This window comes from Anastrepha obliqua, chromosome 4 (assembly GCF_027943255.1).
Source record: "Anastrepha obliqua isolate idAnaObli1 chromosome 4, idAnaObli1_1.0, whole genome shotgun sequence".
NCBI lineage: Eukaryota > Metazoa > Arthropoda > Insecta > Diptera > Tephritidae > Anastrepha > Anastrepha obliqua.
In genome coordinates, this window is record NC_072895.1 from 107,860,719 (window position 1) to 107,875,513 (window position 14,795).

General features: G+C 36.9%; 1 protein-coding gene across 1 annotated transcript; it reads right to left on the bottom strand.

Moving 5' to 3' along the window:
* Positions 1-1,030: 1,030 nt before the first annotated feature.
* On the bottom strand, positions 1,031-14,522 carry LOC129244332 (uncharacterized). Its single transcript, XM_054881952.1, has 5 exons — positions 14,508-14,522; positions 10,898-11,898; positions 10,366-10,847; positions 5,699-6,030; positions 1,031-1,522 (listed from the first exon to the last, which is right to left on the bottom strand). Exons 1-5 carry the CDS (start codon positions 14,520-14,522, stop codon positions 1,397-1,399), a joined length of 1,956 nt encoding a protein of 651 aa, XP_054737927.1. The 3' UTR covers positions 1,031-1,396.
* Between the last annotated feature and the right edge of the window lie 273 nt (positions 14,523-14,795).

Genomic DNA, 14,795 nt, shown 5'->3' on the forward strand with positions numbered 1-14,795 from the left:
AGTAGTTACTTTGTTACTTAGAATTTGGTTGTTGTAATTTAGAAAATTCTCTTTGTATGTATTGTAGCCCTTTTCCGAACAGTCATGTTGAAGTTTTCTTCCATTTATTACTATAAGGTGATTTTTATGGTTATTATATCGAATTTTTTAGTACTTTTTTGCAAATAGTACTTGTACGTCGCAATTTGGTAATTTTTGTGTATGACTTAGTACTTTTAGTACATATTTTAGAACTTTTACTACGCAATTAAGTACTTCTGGGGGTGAGTCAATGTTTTAGTACTAAATTTAGTACTCTAAGTATTTCATTTAGCACCAATCATACGCAATTCAGCGGTTTTGGTCTGTTAAATTGTTAAATTTTAGTACTTTTCATTTGTAATTAGTACTTTTGCCGCGTGCATTAACTTTCTGAATGTGAATTAGTGTTTTTAGTACTACAGCACAACGTAGTACTTTTGGAATATGCCAAAGTACCTTGCATATGAAATTGAGCATCTCGTGTACGCATTTTAGTACTATTAAATGTGAGTTACTACTTTAAGTACTAAATTTAGTACTTTTCGCTTATAATTAGCACTTCTGTTGCGTATCTTAGTACCTCTTGAGCGTGAACGGTGTTTTTAGTATGTGAATTAATACTTTTAGTACTTTTCGGACCTAATTTAGTACTTCTACTCTACAACGCAGTAGCTTTGAAATGTGATCTAGTACTTTGCATATGAAATGCGCATCTCATATATGCACTTTAGTACTACAAAATGAGAGTTAGTACTTTTAGTACTGAATTAAATACTTTTCGTTTGTAATTAGCACTTATGCTATGTAGTTTCGTACTTTTTGAACATGAAGTCGTATTTTTAGTATGGGAATTTATATTTTTAGTATATGAACTAGTACTCTTAGTACAAAATTTAGTACTTTTATTTTGTAATTAGCACTTATACTACGTCACTTCGTACTTTTTGGAAAGAGAACTTTTAGTATGTAAACTCACATACTAAATTTAAATATGTTTAGTGCATGATTTAGTACTTTTAGTACTAAATTTGGTACTTTAAGCAAGTAACTTAACGCTTTATGTATGCAATTTAGCACTTATATTACCTAATTTAGTACTTTATGAATGTAATTTAGTACTTTTGGTCTGTAATTTAGTACTTAATGAATACGATCTAGTACTTTTGGGGTGTGAAATAGTACATTTTGTCAGTAATTTAGTACTCCTACTACGCGAAGTAGTTTAGTTTAGTTCTTTTAGTAGTGAATTTGTTGCTAGCATATATGTACATATAATTGGCTTTGTTTTTGTAAGTTGTAGTATACATCTGCTCCTTTTTCTATGACGCATCCGCTGTTGTTCCCTGCTACAAGCAGCCCCCATTTTCCATACCCCTTACTTCTTACTGTTCCCATCATTCGCGATGAGTAGCTCCTTGGCTTCCTTTTTACCTTTCTTTTTTTCCTCCTTAGCAATTAACTTCGCCAGACGATCTTCTTCTTTGGCGAGACGCTTCTCCTCCTGTAAAAGTTGTGTTGGTAGAAAGTTAGATTATTGTTTCAGTTAGTGAAGTAGGCAAGCAGTTATATGAACTAGAATTACATAATTATCTACTTGAAAGTAGTAACTGGAACGCTTAGAACCTCTGTGTAATGAATACAGTGACAAAAATTACTGTTGTTCTAGCTATTAACTGTAAGAGTATATGGTATACAAGTTAAAATATAATTTTTCTGATCAAAATTCATCTGACAACGAACTGTGATAATACACAAAAACTGCCTAATTTCTAGTTATTATATTTATAAGTAGAAAAATATGTATTACTATACTATGTATGTATGTAGAATATCAAAACTTTGTTTTTGTTATTAGTTGTTGTTGCTAAAAGTTTTCCATTGTTTATGGTGTATGGGCCAATTTGCAATCGTTCATTCAGCTATCCATTCATTCATTCATTCATTCATTTATTCATTCATTCACTCATAGAAGAGAAGTCGTTCAAATGCATGCGACATGCTACAGCAAACTTTTGAATACCAAATAAAAACAACCCTGTATGCATACTGGCTCGTATGGCTTCATCTACACGCTTTTTCACTCATTCATACTCAGGCACACTTCCCGTTCGGGTTATGCATTTAGTTTTTGTGGCATATTTTGTGGCGGTTGTTGTCGGGAACAAAAGAAAATATGTAGAACAGAAACACATTTAAAGCGAGCACTACATAGAAACAAATAACTATTGCGGAACATAAAACAACAATAAGAAAGCATACAATTTGAGCAAACAAAATCCAACAACAAACGACGCAAGAGTGTATAGCACCTACAGTCGTCACATTTAATACGAAGGAGCAATTACAATAGTCCAACACAACAATGCTAAAGGAAACAAAAGAAGAGGAGAGAGAGGAAGCTAGTTAGTGGAAAAGAGGAGAAAGAAAGCACAAGGAAAATGAAATTATGTAGAAAGAAGGTTGGTGAGCGTAAGGAAAAGAAGGAAGAGTGGCGTATGGAAAAATGAGCGAATTAAAATATTTAAACGGGTATTTAAAATTTGTTTTTAGTGCTATATATTTATGTAATTACTCTCAGTTTTGTGTATGTACGACAAAACTAGCAAAACAGAAAAGGAAGAGAATCGGAAGGATATAGTTTTACACTAGACTACAAAAAAAAAAATGTATAGAAGAAATAAAAAGATAAACCAAAAATAATAATGAGAGTTAGTTTTCTTAAACGGATAAATAAAAAATACCCCAAAAATATACCTCAAAAGCCTAAATAGAAAACTGAAATATATTGACAACCAGCTTAGAGGTTAAGTGAACTACTCCCAGTGCGTGTAGGGCAGCCTATTATAGGGAGGCCAAGTGAGAAGGTATTAATAAAAGATGTAGTGAGTTATTTTCACCTGTTTGCTAGAATTTATCTGTTTAGTGTTGATGCAGTAAAAAGTATTAATTTGTGCTTATTAGCCTCATTGCACTCGTTTTACCGGCGAGCAGCTGGTTTACTACCTGTTACCCTGATTTAACCCAGTGGTAATCGCTCATTTTATTACCCGCGCATGATTGTACGTCACGTCGCCAGTTAGAAGAGAATGAGCATCGTATGGGTTATAAATACACACTCTCACGTTTCGCTACACTGATGAGAATTATAGGTAAGAGGGTAGGATAATGAAATAATAGCGCATTTTACGGCTAACTGTCAGTTAATAAAAAAATGGTTTAAAATTTCGACTAGGGTATTCATAGGAAAGAGTATTTTCAGTATTTTGTCAATTGCTACTGGCTAATTAGTACTTACAGAATGTGAATTACTAGCTTTAGTACTACTTCAATATAATTTAGTGCTTATACTGCGCAATTTAGTAATTTACGGAATAATAGTTTTGGTATGTATGTAAAATTAGTACTTTAGTACTAAATTTAGAACTTTTCGCATGTAATTTAGCGCTTCTAGTGCACAAATTAGTACTTTGTGATTTAGTAGTTTTAGTATGTAAAGGAGTTCGTACTTTAGTATTAAATTTAGTACTTTTAATATGCCATTTTATGCATTACGTATGTAATTTAGTACTTGTACTTACAATTTAGTACCCTGTGAGTGTGAATTAGTACTTTTCGCATGCAACTTAGTACTTATACTGCGCAATTTAGTACTTTGCCAATTTCATATTTGTGGTATGTACGTGAATTAGTACTTTCGAACTAAATTTAGTACTCTTCACATGTAAAGTGCTTGTACTGCACAACTTTGTACTTTGGGATTCAGCATTTTTTATGTATACCAGTTAGTAGTTTAGTACAAAATTTAGTACTTTTAGTAGGCTATTTTATGCTTGAAGTATGCAATTTAGCACTTACACTCACAACTTAGTATCCTCTGAATGTGAATTAGTACTTTTGGTAAGTGATTTAGTACTCCTCGTAAGCGATTTAGACGTTTTGCAATGTGAAATAGTACGTTTGGTTTGTAATTTGTCACTTCTGTTGCGTAATTAAGTATTGTTGGCATGTAAATTAGTACTTTTCGTACTCATTTTAGTATTTTTAGTGTTTACTTTACGCTTGAAGTACGTAATTTAGCACGTATACTTATTGCCTAATCTAGTTTCTCGGAATGTAAATTAGTACTAGGGATTTAGTACTCATTCTACATGATTTAATACTTTTGATGTGTAACTTTGTAATTCTAATGAGCAGTTTAGTACTTTTGGATTGTCGATTCGTACTTTTGGTGTGCGATTTAGTACTTCTACTAAGCAATTTAGTACTTTTGAAATGTGATATAGTGCATTTGCCCACTAAGCGTAGAGTGTAAATCTTTTAAATACACTAGAATCTTCCAGTATTTAGGAAAAAATGCTGCTTAATCGCCTAAAATTCCGACGAGGTTGTGATCTGCATTCGCTTAAGTTCAACAGAAGAAATATAAAGTAATGGTGAAAGGCTTTTGCTAGGAAACATCTGTTAGTGGAGTATGTAAAGAAGAATAGAAAAAAATTGTGAAATAGTACATAGGAAACCAATTTAACAGATAAGAGACAGAGATTTCTTCTAAGAGACCCTCTGGTAGTTATATATATATGTATATAATTGATGCGTACACCCTTTTTGGGTGTTTGGTCGAGCTCCTCCTCCTATTTGTGGTGTGCGTCTTGATGTTGTTACACAAATGGAGGGACCTACAATTTCAAGCCGACTTCGAATGGCAGATATTTTTATGAGAAGCTTTTTCAAGGCAGAAATACTCTCGGAGGTTTGCCATTGCCTGCCGTTACTTAAAAGAAAAATTTGTCAAATCAGGTCTGCGCCATATTCTAGCCAAAGTTGGTCTCACATTTACTAAGTCATTGGGGTACCTTTCCTTGGGTGTCTTTGGTAAAATTAATTTCCTTATTTATCTGCACGGGGAGCTTCTTGCTAGGTTTCTGTGGATTAGAGGAGCTCCTCTATAAAGAGTTTACCGGCATACAAAAAGAGGAAATAAGAATTTTTCAAAATGTGTATGATTTGAAGCAGCAAAAAAAAAATCTTTTTAGTACGAGCCAGAATAATTTAACTTAGACGCTTTGCTGTACAAAGACCAAAATTGTGTCGGAGAAGGCAGAATTATGCCAATTCTACCGCAACTTATGTTTAAACCCTTCCATCGTTGAATACTAAAAAAGAAAGAGAAAGTTTTGAATGGAGTTTGCTTCTCCCTATCTCTACTTGTACAACTGACAAAGACAGTTTTGAAGGGATAAGAATCGGATCACCATGGTTTCCTGGCTCTGTTTCCTTATGGCATATTTTTATATGGTATTGCTTTTCAGTAAATTGTTCAACAAGTATTGGCAAAAGTGGGTTATAGCCTACAATTTGAACTATCAAGAACCATCCTCATTGCTACAAAACATTACTATTGGGGAATCCTGAATATTCCGATATCTTAAGCGCTGAGTTAGTCTAATTATTAGATATCATAACAAAATTAATATATCATATCATCAAACCAAAACGATTCAAAATATAACAAAGGGATTTCAAGAAAACTGCCATTAGTAAAAACAAACAAAAAAAAGTAACACATTAAAGTCAAAGACGGGCCAAGCGCGGAAGAAGAAAACACAAAAACGGAAGTAAAAAAAAACAAAATCAACTCAACAGTGAATATGCATTTCGAGTGTGATAGACCAATTACCGACATCACTTTCCAGGCAGCCAAACCACCATACAAGCATAATAACCCACCACCGACACCACCACCACCATCAATTCGACCACCGCCACTAAGACCACCTTCGTCGTTAGGAGCATCATTATTATCATCATCATTATCATTTTTAATATTTTTTTGTTTATCATTTCTGCTGTGTTCGTCCTTATTACAAACACTGTTAGTATGTGTTGTAGTCGTAGCGTCACGTTGACGTGCACCCACCTTTCTCGCTTCCTTTTCCGCTTTCAGTTTAAGTTTTTCCTCCTTCTTTTTGCGTTCCATAGTTTCATTCTTCTTATTGTCGGATTTCTCCTCTGCGCAAATTTAAAACAAAAGAGAGCAAACAGAGTGCATTCATTGTATTGTATATAGATTGTATGAGAACAAATTGCGTTGTGTGTGTATGTATGTGTGTGTTTGCATGCGGAAATTATGCAAATTATCTATCATCATATGTAATTACAGGCGGTGATGGAAATTACTCCACTACTTACAAGCTTCCTACTGGGCTATTGTGGGCAACTTTCAGTTGGGAGTGGGAAGCTGTGAAAGTTGGCTAAACTGTTTTAAGAGCGCTTTGGGAAAGGAATAGTGACCAGAGGTGGGAAAGTGGGACGAGAACACTTCACTTTTCTTTTAGGATTTCTATTTAACTTTCTATTTCAACTTTTCTCACAAGAGGTCCTTAGTTTTAGCTATAATCACAGGGAGCGTATTGCTAATTGGATGATGTTGAAGAGGCCATTAAATTGGTGGAGAGAGGCTTGCTGCACTTCTTTTGCATACCAACCAAACACCTTTAATTTTATTTCCTGAAGGCTCTGGAAAAGTTGATAGGAAGCCTATTCTCTCTTACAAGATCAAAATTTGATCAGAGTAACGCGGATCTCCTAAGACCGGTCGCCCTCTTTGCCTGCCAAAGGTAGCATGTGCAGAAATAATAAAATATATATTAATAATTTAGTATCTATAGTCTTCCCAGTGGCCGATACTATGACCTAAAAATCTGTTTTGTCTCAATACAGGAGCATTCTTGATTTCTTTCGGAACCATTTGATTTCGATCAAAGATTTCCAATGTGAGTTTTTGTGAGATGGCAATTTAGGTAAATTAAGGGGTTACATGGGTTTCGTTGGTTCAAAAAATCGATTTATTTTTTTTGGCTTATTAATTTCTACAATATCTCAGGAATATTATCCTAAATTTTCAAGTCGATCCGTATAATAAATTTGGAGATACAGCCTTTGGAATGTGTGCGTTCCAAGCCACTTCTATTGTTATTCAAAACTTTAAACGCGTTTTTCTCGGAACTGTGTTTTCGAAGTCGGTTGTCAAATGTCCTCGAAAACTACTCAACCGATCTTGATGAAATTTTACACAGGTTTTCGAAATACAATTTACTCGAGCTTGAACTACGGATTTTGTTTTTTTTTTCAATTACAACTATTTAAAAAAAACAAAATGTCAAGTAAATTTCACCGAAATTTTCATTTTTTTGCAAAAATGTCTACCAAAATTCCAATTTTTACTTTTTTTTTCTTGCTTTCGTTCAAGCACAAGTTTATGGTCTTAACTAAAGCACTTATTTTTGTTTTTTCATTTTTGATGAGCCTGTCAGGAGTTATGCTGACAACGCGGACGCACCTTTTTTTCGAGGGGTCACCGGAAATGACGTCACAATGGAGGAGATTTAATTTTTTTTTTGAAAATTTCAGAAATTATTCTTAAGAATAAGATAAGACAGAAAAAAAATTTTGAAAATAGGCCTTTTTTCCCGACGAAACCCATGTAACCCCTTAAGTAAAAAACCTACTACTTTACGCATGTTTTAAAATTGGAAAATGTTTTATAAGTCTTTTGGCTTGACGGAATTCTTGAGTGACTCCCCAATGGGTAATCTTTGAGTATTTTCTCACTATTTACCCTGCATTTAGCTTCTGCTCGGTTGATATCGCAGTATGGTTCTGGACCGTGAAAATCGGCTGTCCACCGCGTCCTAGTGAGTTCATCAGCAATTTCAGTACCTTTTATTTCGGAGTGACTCGGAACCCTCGAGCAAAGTACAATTTCATTTGTTGCACTGAGTTGGTTAAGGTTGTAAAGGCATTCGGACACTAGTTTCGATTCCACGGAATGTGAAGAAGGTGTTTTTAAAACAGTTTGTCCGAGTAAATAACTACGTGTGCACCTTTGCTGCCCCTGATGTATTTGATGTGTGCCAAACGGTTTTGCTAATCTTTAATTTGCTTGCAAGTTATTGCTTATCAAATTTTTGAGTAATACTTTTTCCAGGGATTATTCTTCGAAATTTTCTGAAGCTACACACAAATTTTGTTATGGCTAAATTTAATAAAAACAAATTCAAATAATAATTAGTTGTTGTTGTCTTGTTCCGCTAAGCGAATAATCGAAAGTTTTAAAAACATATTTTTATTAAAGCTGGAAGCACCCCATGAAAACAATATCAAAAAACATGATTTTCTGGTGAAATAAAGTTTTGAATTTTTGGCTATATGATTCGCTCAATATGGCTTGGTGGGTAATGCCCACAAGCTCATGAAACTTTTCTACAAAACTAATTCTAAAAAACTAAAAAGTGGATGTGCAACCATTATTGAGCTTTTAGTTGTTTTTGTTTTTGTAAAACACTAAACAACGCGTGGATAATGCTACCTAAGTAAAAGTTCTTCGCGGAATCTAAACTGCACTGTAGCACTTAAGCTGCTGCTGCTCTGAGTATGCTTTGCTTGAGCTGCATTGTTGATGAGCCGCCTTAATAATACAAATTGAGATGAAAACTGGAACTAAAGGATGCTGATAGACTCTTCTCATTGAAAGTTAGATTGTATCCTATCTTTGATACAGCTTTTACTAGGGGAAAAAATTCAAGTGATACTCTTTCCGGTATATCTACACAAATATAGCTGCCTTCATAACTTCTATATTCTTCATAAGTCAGCAGGGAAGATTAAAAGAAAGATAGTTAGCAGTTTGGTAACCTAGAGCTTGGACCGAGATATTCGAATAAAGGCTAAAAAAAGATAATTCAGTAAGTGTGGGTTAATTATTATTATTATTACGAGAGGATTTAGCACTGGGAGCGAGCCTGAATTGGAGGAGGATTTTGATGAAGCTATGGTCCACCACAGACTCTGAAGCTAAGAGAGAGAGAGAGAGAGAGAGGATTTAGCACTGCATACTGAAAGATCTATTGTGTCCTCGTTATGGATTCAGAGAATTTCTCTGAGCCCAACTTCCTTAATAAATTTTAAAATTTGTCCTTTTTTATGGACTTTTATTTCTTCTTCTGGTAAAATATGTTTACCTAGGTCCCGCTTATACATGAGTAGGCTGTTTCATCTTCCTTCCAACAGAATATGCAAGTTCCATTGAAGTATATTCCTAGGTTGGCAAGATCATGATTCAATCTACCATGTATTGTTACAAGTTATTCCTATTTGATTTTATACAATCTTTAAATCGGCTCAGGTTAAAGCTACATATCATTGATATGTATTGACCGGTAAACCCGGTGGATTGTCCCAGTATGATCTTATTCGCCTTTCCCTACTTCTTGAACAAGAAGGGAGAAGTTACTCTTTCCTAGGCTACAAAATGGTTCTGAGGCTAATTTATCTGTCATTTCACTCCCATCAATTTCTATTCGCCTGAGCCAGCTTTTTTTATTTTTAGGACAGCACTTCTCTCTTGTGAGAAGGACTTGGCTTCAGGTGTTCAATTGGCGCCGGTTAGCACGAGGAAGAAACGACTGGGGCGCATTGTTGAACTCGACCAAAATTGCGTAAGCGGTTATCGTGTCAATTAAGAAGAAGCTCCTCGCTTGTGATAATAAGAGTAATAATTATGCACCAGGTAATAAAAGAGGTAATAATGCTTGACGCTTTCAGTTTCTTCGTCCTAAAAAGCAAGCGTGGTAGCTGATGATAAATCTAGTCACTTGGCGAAGGAGACAGATTTCTCAAGTGAGTGAGAGAACCAAATTCGTCCATCCCCTACAAGTGAGTTCTGCCGATCATCTCTGGCTTGCCTTTGTATGGAAGTGTGACCTACGCCTGAGTTTGCAAAGAAGCCAGCAGTACTTTCGCAATATCGGAGGTATTGATGTTAGAGAGGGAGGTTCATCACAAATTCATCTCCTATGCATTTCACCAGTCTACCTCTATGGGTGCCAACCCAAAATATGCGTGTCGCTTGATAACTGTTCTTGAACGCAAGAAGACGTAGTGACTGCGATAGGAGAAAAAGCTGGGTTGTCTAAGGCGAAAATTTTCATATATCGACTGGTAATCACAACTCGCGTTTGACTGTGTATGCGCACCAATCCAAACAATGATGAATGACAAGGGCAATCAAAGTTTTTTTCCAGCTTTAGAATAAGTAGGGAAGATGTTTGTGGATACTTAAAAGCTTCACTCTTTCAGCTCTAGGAGAAGAATCTCCGTTGTAAGAAGAACCTCCAGTCCACTTTGAGGAATTCGGCTTAATCGGGTTGAAGTTGAGGAGTGTTTAAAGGAAGGTGAAAAGTTTGCTACATTTTTGAAACCTGGAAATAGTGGACGGTCTTCCATAGATAATTTGTGTTTGACTTATGGATTTAATTGTGTTTTGGGGTAAATTCTCTAACTTACTGTGATTGCTATTGCTGTTGGAGAATAGTGGAAAACTTCGGCTGGAAGAGTTCGAGCGTGAAGTTGGCGCCGAATACGCCTTATTGTTACTATTTTGAGTCCCCGCTGAAGATTTCGCTATTGAAGTCGCCGCTGATGAAATGGTATTACCGTTAGCATCATGTGTCGCTTTCTTATTATTGCCACCACCTAATGTTGTGCCCGTAAGTTTTCCATTCGCCTTCTGGACATTGCAGCTGCTATTTCCAACACCTTTCTTATCTTTGTTGCCCAAAGTATAGGCATTCTTCGGTAGCGAGTTCTTGGCTACCATAGGACTAATTTTGGCACTCCCGCCAGCCTTGAGCGGTGGTGGACCCAAGCCATTGGTTGACTCTGAACCCACTAGTATGTTCATGGGTCGTTTGGGTGGTGAAGGCGGTTCCCGTAGCAGTGGCGCAATTTCATGCGCGCTTGATGAGGATTTGGTGTAAGAGGCATACCTGAAAATATTGTTGAGTAACCGTAATTGCTAAAAAAACAAAAAACTCACCGAAAGCGCGGATTGCTGATGTGCACCGGCGAGGGATGTGGCACTTTGGCTGGACTGCGGAACTCTTTTATTGGTGGCAGTCGATTTTGTAGGTCCGTCAGTCGTCCCTTGGTATGCCTTCGCCCGGGATAGGTGTGCGTCGCTGGTGGAAAACTGCTGCAGCTGCTAATGCTCGAACCACTCGACGATGAGTTACTCAACGAATTGAGCGGCTTGCGTGGTATGGCACCCGAACAGCCTGCTGGACAACCACCCGAATGTGAATGTGAATGATGGTGGTCATCGCGTGGCGACAGCGAGCCCGATACGGATGAGCCTGACGCCGAACCGGAAGGCGATAGTGAAAGTGTGCCATGCGCGGTGGTGGCACCTGGTGGCGCTAAATGATTATTCAGCACCGGTGTTTGCGTATACGCTGACATGGCTGATGGTGATATGGGTGAGGCGGGTGAGCAGAGACCACTCGAAATGGAAGACGTCTTAGAGTAGGCGGACATATGCGAAACGCCCGACAGCGACGATGAACCAGTCGAACTCATCGAGTACAAGCTATCCGATTGTGCGACACGACCGCCCCCATTCGGACTGCGTGGATAGCGTCCGTGTAGTGCAGGATGTGGGTGGAAGGCTTGGTGACCGCTATGTGCATCGCCCATCGAATAGGAACTGGCCGAAGCGTGCACACCGCCAGCATCAACACCAGCGGAAGCCCAGCTTTTGGCACCCATGGAATAGCTGCTAGCCGATTCCTGTATGCGCCATGTGCCCGAGCTGGAGGTGAGTCGATTCACACGTGCACGACATATGACACAGCGCAAAGGCAGCAATCGTTGAGCGACGGCACTTTGTATTGTCTTGACAAAGCAGCGTCGACAGACGACGCGATGACCGCAAGGCGATGTTTGCATGGTAGCGCGCGCATTAATGCAGATGACACACTCATCCTCCTGTGAAGTGGGTGGATCCGGTTCGCTTTCCTCGAGCTTGCTCAGTAGCTTGTCCTAGAAGGAAGACAGAGAAAGAGAGAAAAATGAGATTGTTGCAAAAATAAAGGCTAGTAAGTAAAGATTTATTGTTAATGAGCATTTAAATTCGGTGGCGTAATAAGCGTAGTGCCTAAATGTAGGCAATGTTTACATTGCAATGAAAAGCTATTGAGAAATATTTACAAAACGCGTTGATGTCTCTCTTCACTTAAGAGTTTGTTTGTATATTTGTATTAATTTTACATATTTCTTCCATTTCTTGTGACTAATGGCAGTGTATTTAGATTAATTTTTATTAATAGTTCGTTGGCGCTGGCTAATTAAAAATCTGATGTAGAAGAGTTGTGAGTGATTAAAATTTGTTAGAGATTAGTGGAGCTTTAATATATAAGACAGAGTTTTTTTAGAGCGTTTATTAAAAAAAAATTGTAAATGTAAACAGGTACGTTTTACGTACGAACTGTTTTGATACTATAAATCTAGCTTAGAAAGAAACTTGCCCACGACTAGAGGCCACACATGAATACTTGTATAAGCTAACGCAATACTTCACACACCTCAACCAAAATATGATGGTAACCCAACGCTCCACATGCGCAACGCTTTTGAGGAAATACCAGAGCAACGATTGGCGTTCCCGTGGGAAACGCCTATTCAGCAAAGTATTGGTCACGTTGCAAGCACACGGGCTTAGCTTTAGTATTAGAATTAAAATACTTTTAAGTCAGTTGTAAAATAAGATTCAACCAATAAAGACCGGTCTCCGGAATAAAATTGTTTTTTTTATAAACAACCACGACCGAGTAGTTTAACTTATACACACACGAATTTCTCTCTGTATGTTACTTAAATGGAAATATTTTTTGCTTATGTCCCACTGCGGGTCCAATCCGTAGCTGAATATTAATGCGGATGGGATGCCTATCAACTTATCAATTTTTAAATATTTTAATTAGTATGGGCATCTTGTAAGTTTTTTCTGCAGAGGAATAATTAAAACAAATTCAATAAATAGAAAGTGGAAGAAGCAAAATTGTAATATTTGTTGTTTGCTTGTAAAATTTTTAAATTTTTATAAATAAAACAATGTTTTTAACAATAATTTTTTTACCAAAAAATTTTTTTTTGTGGTGAAAATACGTTCTTTACCTTTAATGCCAATATTTTTTAGACTGTTTGTGCTAACGATAAATCAGTGTTTTTTTTTATTAAACATTGTATTTAATTTTTTGCGTAAAAGAAGTTGATTTCTTAAATAAAGTCACTAATGAAAAAAAAAAATAAAAAAATAATAAATAAAAATAAAAAGTTCATTATTTTGGTCCAAAATTAATTGTAAAACTTTAACGGCTACGCAAACTCAAAAAGGGTTAGATGCAATGTAGATAATGAAAAATACCTTTAAGGTTTATTGAAGTGCTGAATTCAACTCAATGGTCAAAGGAGATAAATAAAAAATTGCAGTATAGTGAATATTTCTCTTAATTCATTATTTGTTCCTGAGAGCGTGAACTTTGGGGGTTTCGAGTTTGTATTCTATTACTAGGGTATCAGAAGATCTCGGTTTGATCAAATTATCAGACTTTATGGATTTTTAAGAACAAAAAGCTCGAAATTTGTATTATTTGCAACTATTAAAAAATTATAATGTTACTTATTTTTATTTTTGTTTTAATTATTTTTTTGTTTTGAGAGTAATTTTCCAGAAGATTCGAAAAAAGAAGCTAAAGTAGGAAGCAATGCACCCTGATTTGATCCAGTAAAGAACATTTTTATAGTTGGAATATTCATATACTCGTATGGTACAGAGTCATTAAAGGGTTAGGTTAGGTTAGCCTGGTTGGCAACCTAAAGTAGACATCATGTAGGATTTCAGCGCTTTTGGCGAATCTAAGCAGCGCTGGGAGATCTTCTTTTGAGTCGTCCTCCAGACCATCAAACAATGGGGCTCCCAGGCATTTTAAACGCGTTTTTGATAATGCCGGACAAACGCACAGAAGGTGCTCTGGAGTTTCCTCAACATCCTCTCTGCATTTCTTGCATATGTCCGTGTTAGCAATCCCTATCTTGTACGCATGTGCAGCCAATAGATTATGACCAGTTAGCATACCTATGATAGTTCTGCAGTCCTTTCGCGAGAGCGTAAGTACGAATTGAGTCAGTTTTTTGTCGCTAGTTCTACACATGACTTTTGCTGTTTTGCATGTGGTTAGATTAGTCCACCTATCTCGCCTTTTCATGTAGTCGCCCATTTCATTGTATATTGTATTTAGCGCTTTTGGTGTGTCGTTCTCTTGTTCAAAAGGTACTCTACAGCACTTTTTGCTATCTCATCTACTATTTCGCCCATAATGCCTTTGTGACCAGGCACCCAATAGATATGCAGCCTACTATTTGGGGCTAGTCTTTCTATGGCCTCCCTGCTCCGTCGAACATTTTTGGACTTAATACAATATGAGCTTATTGCTTTTATTGCTGATTGACTGTCCACGTATATATTAATTGTTGAGTTCTTTCTTGTTCTAGTGCGGCTTTCCCCACAGTAAAAACTTCCGCTTGGAAAATACTGCTGTGGTCTGGCAGCTTGATACGCTGCCTTATCCCTAGTTTTGAGCAGTAAATACCCGCTCCCATTCCATATGAAGTTTTAGAGCCGTTTGTATAGATGTGAAAAGTTCTATGGCCAGGTTTCATGCATTTGTGCCATCCCTCCTTTTCAATTGTAGTGCGAAACCTTCTCTCCCAACTAAAGTACGGAGTCATGTAGTTTGTGCAACCTGAGCTCCACTTTCCTATTGAGCTGTGACCGAAGGTTCTGCAGGTGAATACTCCAGCAGCCACCAACCTCCTCGCGGATTTCGCTGCCAGGTTTTCCGCCATAAGGTCAATGGGTGGCATGCTGAGAATCATTT